At 45.6% G+C, this 18,131-nt stretch overlaps 1 protein-coding gene across 1 annotated transcript in view; it reads right to left on the bottom strand.

Annotated features, from left to right (window-relative positions):
* RIDA (reactive intermediate imine deaminase A homolog) overlaps positions 1 to 18,111 on the bottom strand; it is a 41,058-nt gene extending 22,947 nt beyond the window's left edge. The window contains exon 1 of the mRNA XM_069959887.1: positions 17,936 to 18,111. Within this exon, the coding sequence (XP_069815988.1) occupies positions 17,936 to 18,096 (161 nt within the window). The 5' untranslated portion in view covers positions 18,097 to 18,111. The remainder of the gene's footprint in view (positions 1 to 17,935) is intronic.
* Between the last annotated feature and the right edge of the window lie 20 nt (positions 18,112 to 18,131).

Raw genomic sequence — 18,131 nt, 5'->3', positions numbered from 1 at the left:
ACATGATACATATGCAAATACAACTACACAGGATTGGTGCTGGCGCTATTACATGATGACATCATCAGTGACCTCAGCATCTGTATGTCACCTTAGAATCAGCCAGCACTTGGGCAGATACTATTTAGTTTCTGAAGAGGAAACAGCTATATATACACAGCATTGCAGATTTTTGTCTTTTTGTTTGTTCAGTTTTTCTTTTATTGTTTTGTTTTTGTTCATTGGGCCCTTCCGTATGTAGAGGGGGTAATCGGAAGGCCCCATGCCTGTACGAGGCACCCCCAAAAAGCCTATCCAAAGCTCCAGGATAGGGGAAGGAACAAGGAGCCTACCTTTACTGCCACCGAAGAGAACTCGGCCATTGACCACAGCAGGCAGGAGCCCATACAGGACAACAGCTACACCACTGCCAAAGATCAACGGCCGCAGCTTGGTGAGTGAGAAGTCCTGTATAGGAGCCCATAGCAGCTGGGAGAAAACAGGAGGAACATCCAACAGCCGGACACTATTCATGGGGCAGGTGAGAGAGAGGCCCGACATGTCGTCTAGCAACCCCAGAGCACCAGCTGCACTTCCCGCCCTACGTGAGAGGCCAAGTCTCTGGGAACCAAAACAACATGTGCCAAGGGCCGGGAACATCACCTTTGTGGCGGCCTCCAAGATTCCCAGGAAGAAGTCCCAGCCAATACGCAGGGTACTGATGTGGCAACAGCTAGCCACAAGAGACACGTGCGGTTCAGCACCCATCTCCACATCAAATATATAGAGAAAAGAGGCCCAAAGTGAGAAGACCCGGTCAGAGAGACCCAGAACACCAGAAGAGACACCGCGGATCTCCACCACTAAGGTCTTTTCCTGGAAGAAGCCGGATTCTCAGACCGTTACTCCCCTACCCTTACTTCCCGCTATTCAAAATAAAATGTTTGCCCTTTCTTTCCTGTTCTGCTTATTATTATTAATTTTTTTTTACAAAATTTGCCTGTATTTCCTACTAAATATTTTTTTATATCTGACATTAACTCCCTCACTGCCCTAGACCAGGGTTTTTCAAGCTGCGGTAAACGGCGAAGGCTGAGGGGGTACCTGGGAGGTGTGTAAAAAACAAACAAACCTCTGGGCCACAGTGGGAGCATTCGACAACTGTATGGGGCACAAATGGGTCTAGGAAAACTAATTGGGGCGCAGAGGGGGACATATAGAAACAATATGGGGCACATAGGGGCATATAAACACCATATGGGGGCACAGAGGGGGTATATGTACACTATATAGGTCCACAGATTGGGGTTTATATATACTAGATCCCTGGATGTAACTACAGTGTAAGCACTTATTAGGGGAAACAATAAGGTTATGGGGGGCCAGGTACATTCTTTGCACATTTATTTGGGGTCTGGGTTATGAATTTTTTCGGGGTCCGTAGATTCCATGTAATCCGGGGTCAGGGAAATGAATGTATTTAGGGGTCTGCAGAATTGTTCGTGCAGCCGTTGCAGTGATCAGTCGTGATCAGTAGCTGATGATTTGTAAACTTGTTTAAAGACACCGATCAGCTGATGAGCCTCTCCTCCTCCTTTGAGCAATATCTGGGGCAATATCTGCCTGATTTGGCCGATAATCTCGCTCTACAATAAGGCCGTAACACCCAGTGACCAATGTATTCCTAGATTTCCAGGAGGGATAACAGGGGAACAGCACAATGACAGGAGAACAGACAGATCCTCTATAATTGTTCTGTAGTCTACCTGTAACTGTGTCTGATCACTGCTGTATACTCTTCTATAGTCTACAGGGTGTAATACTCTGCAGCATCTTTGTACTCCTGGTATCTGATATCACTGCTAAATACTCTTCTATAGTCTGCGTGGTGTAATTTTCTGCAGCATCTGTGTACACCTGGTATTTGATGGCTATATGGTCAGTGTATGGCAGTATTATTGATTGTATTTGTAGTATACACTTATTTTTCTTCTGTGACAATTCTGGGCTTTACATAGTATGTGAGAGAACAGTGTGACAAATTAGAGCTAAATTCTTCTGCTCGACAAGTTAATGCAATAGGCGGGGGCAGGGCCGGACTGGCCATAGGGCACTTCTGGCCGTTTGTGTGCTCCTCCTGTTCCAGAAAATGAGTCACTGGGCCAGGAGGAAGACGGTCCAGAGAGCGCACATTAGAGACACTCTCTGTGCCGGAAGTCCCAGCCCTAGCGCACAGAGAGCTCTATGATGCGTGCACTGCCGGGGATAGAACCGGACACCCCCCACAGCCGCGCATCAGACGGAGGCTGGAGGAGAAGAAGAGAGGATTGGCGGGGGAGCGGGTTGTTAGGTGAGTTTTTTTTATCTGCTTTGCACGGGGTGGGAAGAAGAGAGAGGGGACCATCTATAAGGGGGGGGGGGGGGGGAGAAAAGAGAGGGGGGGAGAAGAGAGAGGTGGCCATCTATAAGGGAGGAGGGATAGAGAGGGGGCCATCTATAAAGGGAGGAGAAAAAGAGAGAGGGGGCCATCTATAAAGGGAGGGGGGAGAGAGAGGGGGCCATCTATAAAGGAGGTGGGAGAGAGAGGGGGCCATCTATAAAGGAGGTGGGAGAGAGAGGGGGCCATCTATAAGGGAGGGGGTAGAGAAGGGGCCATCTATCAGTTAGTATAGAGATGAGGATGGCGCCAGTGTGAGGAGCCTAATATGTTTCTCTGGAAGATTCTGTGGATTCGTGGCTCAGAGAAGTTCTAATGGCCCAGGACAGATGAAGAAGATGAAAAGGAAACAACTCTGATCAGAGAAGACGTCCCCTGTGAGTCACCTGATGTAACTGCAGTGTAATGTATATGGTGTACAGAACCTGTGTGAAGCTGCGTCCACCTCTATATGACTGCATGAGGTGATCGTAATCTTTGTACAGTGGATGTTATTTAGTAGCAGCGGTGGTGTTAGTCAGTATGCGGTGGTATTAGTTAGTATGTGGTGACATTAGTCAGTATGTGGTGGTATTAGTCATTATGCGGGGGTATTCGTCATTATATGGTGACATTAGTATGCAGTGGTATTAGTCAGTATTAGGGATGCACGATGCACCGAAAAAAAAAAAAAAAAAAAAAAAAAAAAAAAAACGATTCTACTATCGATTTTCAGGGCATATTTTCGGTTCGATACTAGGATTTCCTGGTATTCGATACTTCATGATAAGCCGTGCAGCAGCATGGCTTATCAAAGAGTATACAGCAGAAGACATAGGAGGAGAATGCTGGAGGCGGGGGAGGCAGGAGGAGATGCGGCCACTACATCTGGCTGCACAGCACCATGAGGAGAAAAGGCAGGCCGGGGCCAGCAGGACTTCAGCAATGTGAGGGGGGTGAAGAGGGGATCGGCCTGGCTCTCACTGTGAAGGGGGGGGGGGAGGGGGGCTGAAGATTACCCTGCCGCTTAAATCCATTTCACCCTGCCCTGACAGCAGGAATAGTGCAACTGCAGCCCCCATCATCCCCCTAATAGCTGGTGTGTGTTACATGACTGCAGCCCCCATCATCCCCCTAATAGCTAGTGTGTGTGTTACATGCCTACAGCCCCCATCATCCCCCTAATAGCTGGTGTGTGTGTGTTACATGACTACAGCCCCCATCACCCCCCTAGTAGCTGGTGTGTGTGTGTGTGTGTTACATGACTACAGCCCCCTTCATCCCCCTAATAGCTGGTGTGTGTATGTTACGTGACTACAACCCCCATCATCCCGACAGCTTTTGTGTGTAACATGACTACACCCCCATCATCCTCCTGACAGCTAAAGTGTTACTGTCCATACCTTCCAGATCATGCACGGTAAACAGAGAAAGCGCAGAAACCACCAAATTCAGTACCACACAAAATCATGGTACTAAATAAAACTACAGATCACGGAGCAAAAAAAAAAAAAAAAAAAAAAAAAGCCCCCTTACCCCCCAGCCAGACAAGCTAAAAGATAAAAAAATGTTAAGAATCAGAAAAGGGCAATTTTTTTAGGCCTATTTATTTCAAATAATGTAAACTTTATTTTTAGAGTAATAAAATTAAAGGAACATAAATTGGTTCGTACAGACCTGATAGTCGGGTTGGGGGGCATTTCTATTTTTGTGTTTTTTTTTTTTTTTAATATAATTTAATAAAGGGGTTATCCAGCGCTACAAAAACAAACATGGTCACTTTTCCCCCTCTAGTCTCCAGATTGGGTGGGGTTTCAAACTCAGTTCCATTGAAGTAAATAGCTAAATTGCTTAATTGCAAACCGCACCTGACCTGGAGACAAGAGAGGTGGGAAAATGGCCATGTTTTTGTAGAGCTGGATAACCCCTTTAAGTATCGAATTGGTATCGAGCATTGAAGGAAAAAAAAGGTAGTATTGGTATCAAACTCAAAATTTTGGTATCGTGACATCACTAGTCACTATGCGGTGGTATTAGTCAGTATGCGGTGGTGGTGGTGGTGTTAAACTCAGCACGGTGACCGGGGCCGGAAGCAGTCTGTCTCTGTACACTGTGTAGTGGTGACGACCTGTAACTACAGCACCGCTACACAGTACAGAGACAGAAGCTTCTGACCCCATTTACTGTGTTATCATCTGTAAATCCAGTCATGGCCGTGATGATTCATGTAGCCATGCTGCACTCACAACATCCTCTCATAACTTCTCACCGCACGGCGAGTGGGCCTGTGTGCTTTGAAATAACAGGACTGATTTTCAGTCCCAGTCCGGCCCTGGGTGGGGGGAGATATACACTCACCGGCCACTTTATTAGGTACACCATGCTAGTAACAGGTTGGACCCCCTTTTGCCTTCAGAACTGCCTCAATTCTTCGTGGCATAGATACAACAAGGTGCTGGAAGCTTCCTCAGAGATTTTGGTCCATATTGACATGATGGCATCACACAGTTGCCGCAGATTTGTCGGCTGCACATCCATGATGCGAATCTCCCGTTCCACCACATCCCAAAGATGCTCTATTGGATTGAGATCTGGTGACTGTGGAGGCCATTTGAGTACAGTGAACTCATTGTCATGTTCAAGAAACCAGTCTGAGATGATTCTAGCTTTATGACATGGCGCATTATCCTGCTGAAAGTAGCCATCAGATGTTGGGTACATTGTGGTCATAAAGGGATGGACATGGTCAGCAACAATACTCAGGTAGGCTGTGGCGTTGCAACGATGCTCAATTGGTACCAAGGGGCCCAAAGAGTGCCAAGAAAATATTCCCCACACCATGACACCACCACCACCAGCCTGAACCGTTGATACAAGGCAGGATGGATCCATGCTTTCATGTTGTTGATGCCAAATTCTGACCCTACCATCCGAATGTCGCAGCAGAAATCGAGACTCATCAGACCAGGCAACGTTTTTCCAATCTTCTACTGTCCAATTTCGATGAGCTTGTGCAAATTGTAGCCTCAGTTTCCTGTTCTTAGCTGAAAAGAGTGGCACCCGGTGTGGTCTTCTGCTGCTGTAGCCCATCTGCCTCAAAGTTCGATGTACTGTGCGTTCAGAGATGCTCTTCTGCCTACCTTGGTTGTAACGGTTGGCTATTTGAGTCACTGTTGCCTTTCTATCAGCTCGAACCAGTCTGCCCATTCTCCTCTGACCTCTGGCATCAACAAGGCATTTCCGCCCTCAGAACTGCCGCTCACTGGATGTTTTTCCTTTTTCGGACCATTCTCTGTAAACCCTAGAGATGGTTGTGCGTGAAAATCCCAGTAGATCATCAGTTTCTGAAATACTCAGACCAGCCCTTCTGGCACCAACAACCATGCCACGTTCAAAGGCACTCAAATCACCTTTCTTCCCCATACTGATGCTCGGTTTGAACTGCAGGAGATTGTCTTGACCATGTCTACATGCCTAAATGCCGCCATGTGATTGGCTGATTAGAAATTAAGTGGTAACGTGCAGTTGGACAGGTGTACCTAATAAAGTGGCCAGTGAGTGTATATATGTGGGCTGGTGGGATTTGTGTGCCAGGGCTGCTATTCAGCCCCAGTCTGGCCCGGCCTGCCTGCAAGTGGAAATGTATATATCTACAAGGGGACATGTATCTGGCTAAAAGGGAGAGCGATATACCTCCAGGGTGACTTGTGTCTGCCTACAAGGGGGGAGGTATCTGTCTGCAGGGGGCATGCCTAGCATGAATAGACATATTAAACTGCAGGTGCTATACCTAGCAAAACGGGGCATATCCAGCTACAGGCGGCATATCTGGCTGCAAGAGGCATATGTGACTGCAGGGGCATACCTTGCTGAAAGGGGCATATCTGGCAGCAGGGGGCATACCTGGTTGTATGTGTCATATCTGGATAAAGGGGGCATATCTGGCTACAGAAAGCATTGCATCTAGCTACAGGGTGGGCATTATTACTGGTCACAGGGGTTGTTATTATTGGGAAGGGGGCATTAATAATGGCTAGAGGGGGCATTATTACTAGGGAAGGAGGATTTATTATTGCCAAAGGAGGCATTGTTGTTAGTAGCCGTTACTACTGGCATTATTACTGGATCCTACAGATCAGTCACATTGTTATGAGGGGGGGGGGGGAGGGTCTGATCTGGGAATCAATTGCTGACAAAGACTTTGCAGAGCGCCCATGGCGGCAGTGTGATCACGGCCTTATTAAGGCAATGTCTTCAATCGATTGCATCCTTGGGGGTACTCGGCTGGAGCATCTCATCACATGGGGGTATTTTACTTGAAAAGGTTGAGAAACACTGCCCTATATCAGCAGCGGAAATCTATGGGACATAATGTGATGTTGCCAACAGCAATGGAAAGATAGGAGAAGCTGAATTTTTTATTTTTTATTTAAAGGGAACCTGTCACTCTGGCACCTGGGGCAGAACCTGTGAGAGAGTCCCTGATACTTATCACCTTCTGCTGGTCCCGCTCTCTATGGGACAGTCATCGGGGGTGTGACCAGCCGGAGGGGGTATCTATTGGGGGCTTGGTGGGTTTCCGTGTCCGGGGTGCCAGGTTCATTTAAATGAATTTAAATTTTTATTCCTGTTATTTCAAGTGCACCTGTCCTTTCAAAAGAATTTTTTTTAAAACTTGTATAGTTTTGTTAGATTATTCCCTCAAATGGTGAGATGATCTCAGTGTTCTCCTTGACGTTATTGAGCCCCTGACAGTCCCTGCATGGCACACAGCCCTTCCGGCGTACTCTGCTCTTTCTGACACTCCATAGGAATAAATAGACCCGCAGGTCACATACCTACCCGGGGCTCTATTCATAACAGAGCCAGCGGGGTCTGATACAGAGATCAGGAGTCGGACCCCTCGTGATCTCCTACTTTTCCTCTATCCTGTGAATAGGGGAAGAGTTAATTTTTCCCAGAATAACCCTTTAATTCCAGGGTGGCGGGGACAGAGCTGGACTGTTTGCCAGTAGTGCACGCATTGTGATTCCACCTTCACCTCTCTGGCCAATGACAGTACAGTATTTATTGCTCTCTGCTTTGCCATGACCTGAAAAAGAACTGGACTAAACAGGCTGGCACTGTGCAGGGGGATGATTTACAGTACTGTACTATAGATGACATGTGGAGGGAGAAGGGGCTACTGATGCACTGGCTTTGCAAGATGCTAATTATAGTGTACCTGTAATAATGGCCAAAGCCAGATAAGCAGTGATTTGCTTTCTATATCTGGAATTTCGGATCTCCATGAACACAAACATGAAATGAGAAGATAATGTGCGCAACCCCCATTCTGATCCTATGGGGACTGCGCACATTATAGTCTCATTGTGTGTTCTAATCCATGGAGACCAGAACTTCCAGGATAAAGGTGCGTTCACACGTAAAGGATCTGCAGCAGATTTGACACTGTAGATTTGCTTTGCATCTGCAACTTCAAATCTGCTGCAGATCCTGTACGTGTGAACAAACCCTAAGGCCATGTGCAAGCTACGTCAGAGACCGGCCTTTCTGTGACCCGGCCAGTCTCTCAAAGGATCATCCCGGCTGGTACTGCAGTACCGGCCAGATGATCTTTGCAGCCGCAGAATTCTGATGCGGGCGCATCTGTGCGCGCCCGCATTAGAACTCCCCACTGCACACTCCCCACCGCTTGCTCCATAATGTGCACTGACAGGGTTTTCTGCGGCCGCTATTGAAAGAATAGCGGCCGCAGAAAAGTGACATGTCAGTCGTTTGCGATGCCGCTAGGGATCCCAGCCGGAGAGTATACTATGTGTATATGCTCCAGCCGGGATCCCATAGATGGCAAGGTAACATATATTTTCGAAATAATCACAGCAATTGTACAACGGCCATGGTTTTACGAAAATATACGTTGTATGTACATAGCCTAAGAGAGAAAATAAGTGCTGATCCAGCAGTGGGCTGTCATTACATTTACACTTTAAATAGCATCTTGCAAAGCCAGTGCATCAGTAGCCCCTTCTCCATATGCCATCTATAGTAAAGTACTGTAGGGCAGTTAGGGGGTTAATGTCAGATACAAAAAACGTTAATAGGGAATTACAGGCAAACGTTGTAAACAATAATAAGCAGAAAAGGAAAGAAAGGACAAACTTTTATTTTTTAATAATGGATGGTAACAGTCCTCAGCTCTGACTTCTTTTGGGAAAAGACCTTGGTGGTAAAGATGAGCTGTGTCTCTTCTGGTGTTGTGTACCACCTCCTTTCTCACCTGGTCTTCTCCTCATTCTCCACATTTATTTAATGTAAGATGTGTGCTGAACCGCACGTGTCTCTTGTGGCTAGGTTTTGCCACTTCAGTCTTTTGTTCTAGAATGCCACGTATTGGCTGATCCTTCTTCCTGGGACTCTTGGAGGCCACCACTAAGTTGATGTTACCGGCCCAGGGCACATAGTATTTTGCCTTTCACGTAGGGTGGGAAATCTCTTTATAGATGAAATTATAGTCCCACTTGGTGATGCTTCCTTGTCGTCCTTCTGGGTTTGATACAGTTGGTACTCTGGGGTTGGTAGGTGATTTATTAGGCCTCTCTCTGACCTGCCCCATGAATACTGTCCAGCTGTGTGATGTTCCTTCTTTTCTCTCCCAGCTCCTATGGTGTATAAGAGGCTTCTCGCTCACCTTCTGTAATCTCCTACCAGGCTGCAGCCGCTTATCTTTGGCAGTGGTGTAGGTGTTGTCCTGGAGGGGCTCCTTTCTGGCACGGTCAATGGCACCAAAGGTAGGCTCCTTGTTCCCTCCCCTATCCTGGAGCTTTGGATAGACTTTTTGGGGGTGCCTTGTACAGGCACCCCCAAAAGTGCCTTTTATTTACCCCCTCTACATACAAAAGGGCCCAATAAACAAAACAAAAACAGAGACAAAAATCTGCAATGCTGTATAAAGCGATTGCCCTTACAGAAACTAAACAGTATCTGCCCAAGTGCTGGCTGAAGATTCTAAGGCCAAAATACAGATGCTGAGGTCACTGATGATGTCATAATGTAATAACGCCAGCACCAATCCTGTGTAGTTGTATTCGCATATGTATCATGTATATGCAGGATCCCGTGAATATCAGTGGTCTTTTTTATTTTCAGCATTATCACTATTAAATTATCATATTCCTGATCTCACACGGTAAACAGTGCCAGTGCAAAAAAAACAAGTGAAAAAGTATAAAAAACGGATGGAAAAACAGATGCATTTGTGTGCATCAGTTTTGGTCCATTTTGCCTTTTACTTTCATTATAAAAAAAAAACAAAAAAAAACACAACGGATAAAAACGCAACCCTTTTTTTTTTTTACATAGCCAAAAACATAACTGACCGTACATTAAAAAAACTGATGCGTTTTGACCCTTTTTTTTTTATTATGAAAGTCAATGGAAGAACGGATCATAACGGATGCACACAAATGCATCCATTTTTTGGAAAAATGGATGAAAAAACAGATTGCAAAAACGTAGAATGAACCCAGCCTAATGGTGGCCACATTTCACTGACTGAACACATCCTTGTGAATAGGATGAATAATAATAATAATAATAATAATAATAATAATAATAATAATAATAATAATAAGACACACTGAGCTCCCAGGCGCCAGTTTAATACTTGATCAAACCGAGAAAGCTGTGTCAGTTCGGTAAGGTATCTCTGGATGCTGCATATACATGATACATATGCAAATACAACTACACAGGATTGGTGCTGGCGCTATTACATGATGACATCATCAGTGACCTCAGCATCTGTATGTCGCCTTAGAATCTTCAGCCAGGACTTGGGCAGATACTGTTTAGTTTCTGAAGAGGAAGCAGCTATATACAGCATCGCAGATTTTTGTGTTTTTGTTTGTTCGTTTTTTCTTTTATTCTTTTGTTTTTGTTTATTGGGCCCTTCTGTATGTAGAGGGGGTAATCTGAAGGCGCCATGCCTGTACAAGGCACCACCAAAAAGCCTATCCACAGCTCCAGGATAGGGGAAGGAGCAAGGAGCCTACCCTTATTGCCACCAAAAGGAACTCGGCCATTGACCACAGCAGGCAGGAGCCCATCCAGGACAACAGCTATAGCACTGCCCAAGATCAACGGCCGCAGCTTGGTGAGCGAGAAGCCCTGTATAGGAGCCCATAGCAGCTGGGAGAAAAATGGAGGATCACCACACAGCCGGACAGCAATCATGGGGCAGGTGAGAGAGAGGCCCAACATGAAGTCTAGCAACCCCAGAGCACCAACTGTACTTCCCGCCCTACGTGAGAGGCCAAGTCTCTGGGAACCAAAACACCATGTGCCAAGGGCCGGGAACATCACCTTTGTGGCGGCCTCCAAGATTCCCAGGAAGAAGTCCCAGCCAATACGCAGGATACTAAAGCAGCCGACTGATGTGGCAACAGCTAGCCACAAGAGACACGTGCGGTTCAGCACCCATCTCAATATAAAATATATTGAAAAAATAGGCCGGAAGTGAGAAGACCAAGTGAGAGAGGAGGTGGTACAGAACACTAGAGGAGACACCGCTTATCTCCACCACTAAGGTCTTTTCCTGGAAGAAGCCAGAGCCTCGGACTGTTACTTCCCTACCCTTACTTCCCGCTATTAAAAATAAAATGTTTGCCCTTTCTTTCCTGTTCTGCTTATCATTTATTTTTACAAAATTTTCCTGTAATTATAGTGCTTGAAAAGCACTATATTGTAATCCGTATTCTTCTTCTTCTTCTTCTTCCGTTTCTTCTTCCAGCCATTTTTCTGCGCGTAATACAGCCCGAACCGCTTTGCGCACAGACTCCGTTCAAACTGCGTTTCGAAGCCCTCGGCGGTGTGTGGTGTGCTATTTTTCGTTTCGATCGGATTTGTCGTTTAAGAAATTTACGTTTAAAGACCCCTAATTTCCCATAGAAAATAATGGCCCATTGCAAATAATGGCCACACTCTAACCGCTGACAGCCAATCACAGCACATATGCAAATAGCTGAAATATAGCAGCCAATAGGAACTCTAAGGTCTCGTCATGCATTGTATCACACCATCCACAGTCACATGTCCACTATTAGCCAATAGAAGATGTAATATATGGAAGGTCCTTAACCATTTTGTCTCCCTGACATAAATAAGATTGTCATGGTAACTGAGCAATGGTCTTTACCATTATAAGTAGCAGAGGTCAGTCAGTAAAATAGCAGAGCTGAGGCAGCCATGTAGAAGGGACGGTACCCAAGCCGCTCTTAAAGGAACGGTACCCAAGTCGTTCTAAATGGGTCCCTTTGAAAGCGACCTGGGTCCCTTTGAGAGCGACCTGGGTCCCTTTGAGAGCGACCTGGGTCCCTTTGAGAGCGACCTGGGTCCCTTTGAGAGCGACCTGGGTCCCTTTGAGAGCGACCTGGGTCCCTTTGAGAGCGACCTGGGTCCCTTTGAGAGCGACCTGGGTCCCTTTGAGAGCGACCTGGGTCCCTTTGAGAGCGACCTGGGCAGCAAAAAGGCAGCAGGTGGTTGGGCTCAGCGGGCAGACGACTTGGAGAACAGACTGCGGCGCAATATTCTCTGCATCCTGGGATTACCAGAATGCGCTGAGGGCAATGATCCATGTGCCTTTATGGAAAGGTGGCTCAGATCAACTTCCAAATGCCAACTTGTCGGCTGCATATGCTATTAAACGGGCTCACCGTGTACCAGCCAAGCCACCAGCACCAGGCACTCCACCTCGCCCATTCTTGGCCAGATTACTGAGTAGCAGGGATCAAGACGCCATTTTGCGCGCTGCGCGGGAAAATCGGATTCCAGAACTCTACAGTATTGCTATAGGACCAGCTATAAGGACCACAATACTGACTGAAATATACGTAGTGTGAACGCAGCCTCACTGAGGCTGGGTTCACACTACGTATATTTCAGTCAGTATTGTGGTCCTCATATTGCAACCAAAACCAGGAGTGGATTGAATACACAGAAAGGCTCTGTTCACACAATGTTGAAATTGAGTGGATGGCCGCCATATAATGGCAAATATTTGCTGGTATTTTAAAACAACGGCTGTTGTATTGAAATAATGGCCGTTATTTACTGTTATATGGCGGCCATCCACTCAATTTTAACATTGTATGAACAGATCCTTTCTGTGTTTTTAATCCACTCCTGGTTTTGGTTGCAATATGAGGACCACATTACTGACTGAAATATACATAGTGTGAACCCAGCCTTAGGCTGCAACATGTCATTAAAAATACACTTTCTTGACTCTCATCTGGATTTCTTCCCGGACAATTGTGGTGCAGTAAGCGATGAGCATCGTGAGCGATTCCACCAAGATATTTTAAATATCAGGGCAAGTCGAATGCTTCCATGCTTGCAGACTACTGTTGGACATTAATCAGAGATGTACCAGAAGTACACTTCAATAAACAAGCAAAAAGAAAGCGTTCTCCTGAATAGGTCTTGTCTGAACTGTTGCTTTCAATTAATGTATTGTGTTCTTGCTATTTTGTGCTATTTTAAACATTCTCCGTGAAATATTTCAAGTTTGAACATGACATTTGTGTGCAATTTATACTCTTGTAATGAATGCTTCTCGCTACCTACAGCACACACTTCCATGGCGTGTATCTAAAAAAAGAGATAATTAAACAATTCTGTGGGTATATTTGAGTTTCTCAACCCAAAATTAGTAATATTTGCATATTTTCATCAAAGAAACATAAAAAAAGTTTTTTTTTTGTTGGCCTGTGTAATCGGTTAGAGCAAAACCACTCGGCCTATTGGGACTCCCTTAAGGCCTATCTTCGGGGCTGTGTGCAGTCATCTATATCATATATAAAACGAGAAACCAATAGGAGGGAGGAGGATCTGGTGTCCTTGTGTAAACAGACAGAGTTAGAATTTATTGCGAATCCTTCTAATGAGAATAGAGAGACTTGGCTGCAAGCAGGTAGAGAATATTTAGCACATCTACACAAGAAAACTAAACAGACTATTCTTCGTCTCACAAAAATACTTTGAATTAGGGAATCAGTCGAGTAGTCTTTTGGCTCAATTAATACATCAGAATAATGCTTCCCTGGCGATTCTTAAAATCCTATCTCCACAGGGAGATGCCCTAACTTCCAGTCCTGATATCATAGATAGATTTGCTTCCTTTTACACTGATTTATACTCTTCCCATCTTATTCCCTCCACAGAGGAAACAGTATCCTTCCTAGCACAAATCTCTTTGCCAGAACTTACTGAGGAGACCAGGGAGAAAAATGGAGGATCACCACACAGCCGGACAATATTCGTGGGGCAGGTGAGAGAGAGGCCCAACATGTCGTCTAGCAACCCCAGAGCATCAGCTGCACTTCCCGCCCTACGTGAGAGGCCAAGTCTCTGGGAACCAAAACAACATGTGCCAAGGGCTGGGAACATCACCTTTGTGGCGGCCTCCAAGATTCCCAGGAAAAAGTCCCAGCCAATACGTGGGATACTAAAAGAGACGACTGATGTGGCAACAACTAGCCACAAGAGACACGTGCGGTTCAGCACCCATCTCCACATCAAATATAAAGAGAAAAGAGGCCCAAAGTGAGAAGACCCGGTGAGAGAGACCCAGAACACCAGAAGAAACACTGCGTATCTCCACCACAAAGGTCTTTTCCCAGAAGAAGCTGAAGCCTCGGACTATTACTTCCCTACCCTTACTTCCCACTATTCAAAATAAAATGTTTGCCCTTTCTTTCCTGTTCTGCTTATAATTTTTTTTTACAAAATTTGCCTGTAATTTCTTGTATCTGGCATTAACCCCCTCACTGCCCTAGACCAGCGTTTCTCAACCTGCGATGTGCGTACTACAATGAGCTTTTAGACGGAACGATACATCGTACGGAATAATCGTTTTGCGATCGCTTAAGCCTATCTCACACATAGGGGAAATCGTTGAAAGACTGCTTACACTGAACGATCTGCGAATTTTTTGCGAACGATCAACGATGATTTAAGAACATGTTGAAAGATCAAAATGAACGATTTCTCGCTCGTCGCTTGATCGTTCGCAGCGTTTACAAGGAACGATTATCGCTCAAATGCGATCGTTATCGTGCAAAAACGAACGATAATCGTTCCGTGTAAAAGGACCATTAGTTGGCCGATAATCTTCCCTTGTAATAAGGCTGTAACACCCAGTGACCAATGTATTCCTAGATTTCCAGGAGGGAAAACAGGGGAGCAGCACAATGACAGGAGACCGGACAGATGGTTCTGTAGTCTACCTGTGACTGCGTCTAACCCCTACTTTATACTCTATAGTCTGCTATAGTCTGCAGGGTGTAATACTCTGCAGACTCTGTGTACACCTGCTATCTGATATCACTGCTGTATACTCTTCTAAAGGCTGCAGGGGGCATACCTAGCATCAAGAGACATATCAGACTGCAGGTGCTATACCTAGCAAAAAGAGGCATATCCAGCTACAGGCAGCATATCTGGCTGCAAGGAGACCTGGTTCTGGCATATCCGTGTCAGGGGGCATACCTATCAGAAAGGGGCATGTGGCTGTAGGGGGCGTACCTGGCTGGGGACATATCTGGCTGCAAGAGACGTATGTGACTGTGGGGGCATACCTAGCTGAAAGGGACTTATCTGGTTGCAGTGGGAATACCTGGTTGTATGTGTCCTACCTGGCTAAATGGGGCATACCTGACTACAGACTACATCTAGCTACAGGGTGGGCATTATTACTGGTCATAGGGGCTGTTATTATTGGAAAGGGGCATTAATAATGGCTACAGGGGGGATTATTACTAGGGAAGGAGGATTTATTATTGGGGAAGGGGGCATTGTTATTAGAGGTTACTACCGGCATTATTACTGGACCCTACAGATCAGTCACATTGTTATGGTGGAATCTGATCTGATAATCAACTGCTGACAGAGACTTTATACAGATCCTATGGCGGCAGTGTGATCTTGGCCTTATTAAGGCATTGTTTTTATTCGATCTCATCTTTGGGGGTACTCGGCTGGAGCATCTTATCACATGGGGTACTTGGCTTGAAAGAGTTGAGAAACACTGGTGTAAATCATCCACCTGCACAGTGCCAGCCTGTTTAGTCCATTTCTCTTTCAGGTCATGGCATAGCAGAAAGCAATAAATACTGTACTGTGATTGGCCAGAGAGGTGAAGGTGGAACCACAATGTGTGCACTACTGGCAAACAGTCCAGCTCTGTCCCTGCCACCCCGAAACTGAGAGGATGAGAAATAGCTGTGTGCCATGCAGGGGAGCCTTGTTCTACCTTTCATGGACACTGCAGATGCTCTGGAGCATGGAGTAACATCCTCAGCTTGTATACACACAGCCCAGGGTCACTCTCTTTCTCCATCTCCTGCACACAGCACTAGCTGAGCTCTATCCCAACTTTTCTCTGTTATCTGTTGCTCTCCCTGATACTAGTTCCGCAACATTATCCGATCCCTCTGCGTTTGATTCCCCACAGCTGCAAAAGCTGGATGCAGCCATAGGGCTAATAGGGAAACATGGATACAGTCAATGGCTATATCCATGTTTTCCAGGACTCCCTTGGGTGGCATCCAACTTCTCTAGCCATGGGGAATTAAACTTGAGAGGGATCGGATACTGTTGTGGAACCCAAACATTTTGACAGATCCCATCAACACTACTAAAGACAGATTCCCCCTAACAACCAGTGGGCAGCAGACTGCAGGGAAGTGAGACACCTAGTGGCCAAGAGTTTAGAGCTGTTGTCTGGGGAGAGGAGTCATAGTTGGTGAATCTAGGCTTTTACCTGCACATATACATATAAAACCATATTAAAAACAAAATACAGTGGTGCCTTGGATTACGAGCATAATTTGTTCTGGGGCCGCGCTTGTAATCCAAATCAGTCTTAAACCAAAGCAAATTTTCCCATAAGAAATCACTGAAATGCAGACAATTGGTTCCACACCCCAAAAATAATGATTTATTATTCTGAATAACATGTAAAACAGATGAAAAAAACATTCAGAAACAGCATAATATGTGATATTATGTTACTGTACAGTAATGGAGAGGATGGGAAACACAAGGGCTGACAGATTGCAGGGGGCATGAAGGAATGAGCAGGGCAGATGTGGGCACAGTATAGCTGCGCTCTCTGTCCGGGGAGAGAGGGGTTCCAGCTATGGAGAGATTACCTCCACAGTCCTGTTCCCTGATGTAAGCCCCAGCCTGAAGTGGATCTGCTATGATTTGTAAGGTGAGGGAGACTTCCTGGGTCAGAGTACAGCGCTGTAGACCCCGCTATGTAGACCATGCCCCTCCTCTACTCCCCCTCCCACCCAGTACAGGGAGCTCTTAAACCACAACGCTCTTAAACCAAGTTACTCTTAAACCAAGGTACCAGTGTAATATCATATTCCAATGGGTACTAAAATCTATGCACAAGAATAGATTTTCTGGCATGAAAATGAAACTACTGGCATGAAAATAACATTAGAACTCTTAGACTAAACCACATGAAAATACTGTATATTAGTTCTCAAAGCTCATACATAGATGGGGAACCTACAACGATCATGAGAACGCTGTGCCCACTTATCAGATAATTATCACCCATCCTGTATTTAGGTGGATAATTAAGACAGTAAAAATTAAGGAAAGCAAGAAATGTCATCAAATTTTAAAAATACAAGCTTAAAGGGGGTTATCTAGTGAAAATCTTTTTCTTTCAAATCAACTGGTGTCAGAAAGTTATTTGTAGATTTGTAATTGACTTCTATTTAAAAATCTCAAGTCCTCCAGTACTTATCAGCTGCTGTATGTCCTGCAGGAAGTGATGTATTCTTTCCAGTCTGACACAGTGCTCTCTGCTGCCACCTCTGTCCATGTCAGGAACTGTCCAGAGCAGAAGAGGTTTTCTATGGGGATTTGCTATTGCTCTGGGCAGAGGTGGCACCAGAGAGCACTGTAACAGACTAGAAAGAAAACACTGCTTCCTGCAGGACATACAGCAGATGATAAGTATGAGATTTTAACTCATCTGAAGTCAGATGATTTTGGGGGGGGTGGGGGGAGGGGACGCTGGATAACCCCTTTAAAATGGGGTGCCAATGCCAATGGCTGTATCCCAGTTTTCCAGGCGGTCCTCCAGCTGTATCCGCCCGCTGCATGGAGCAGGCAGACAGCGGGAGTCAGATGCCGAGAATTTTGGTGCATACGAACCAGAAATCCGGAAAGTTCGCTCATCTCTAATTATAATGGCCATTTTTATAAAAATATATATTATATATATAATTATGTCCGTTTTACACTTTTTTTTACAGCCGTATTTTGTTATTACTTTGCTGTGTGAACACAGCCTTAGCTTCTAACTTCCTAACAATCCTTATAGATATTCTTCCTCTTTGTATATAGCCAACACCCCCCTAGGAGAGGTCTGGACACATGCATACAGGAGGAGGCTGTCACTGACAGCAGCAGCAGGTGCACAGTGACAGCCCTCCCCTTATATAGAAGCATTACCTGTATGGGCCGATGGCAGCCGGGGCCTTAGCGCTGCAGATGATCCTTCTGACCACGGACGCCATAGCTGACACTTGTTTGTCTTCTCTCTGACGCTTCCAGCACTTTAGACTTTCTACAGTCCAGAGACTAACTTTCACATGGGCACGGCGCATGCGCATTGACTTACTGCTCAGATTTCCCAGGGCAACTTTCT

This window comes from Dendropsophus ebraccatus, chromosome 2 (genome assembly GCF_027789765.1).
Source record: "Dendropsophus ebraccatus isolate aDenEbr1 chromosome 2, aDenEbr1.pat, whole genome shotgun sequence".
Classification (NCBI taxonomy): Eukaryota; Metazoa; Chordata; class Amphibia; order Anura; family Hylidae; genus Dendropsophus; species Dendropsophus ebraccatus.
The sequence above is the reverse complement of the archived record's forward strand: the minus strand, read 5'-3'. Positions and strand labels throughout refer to the sequence as shown.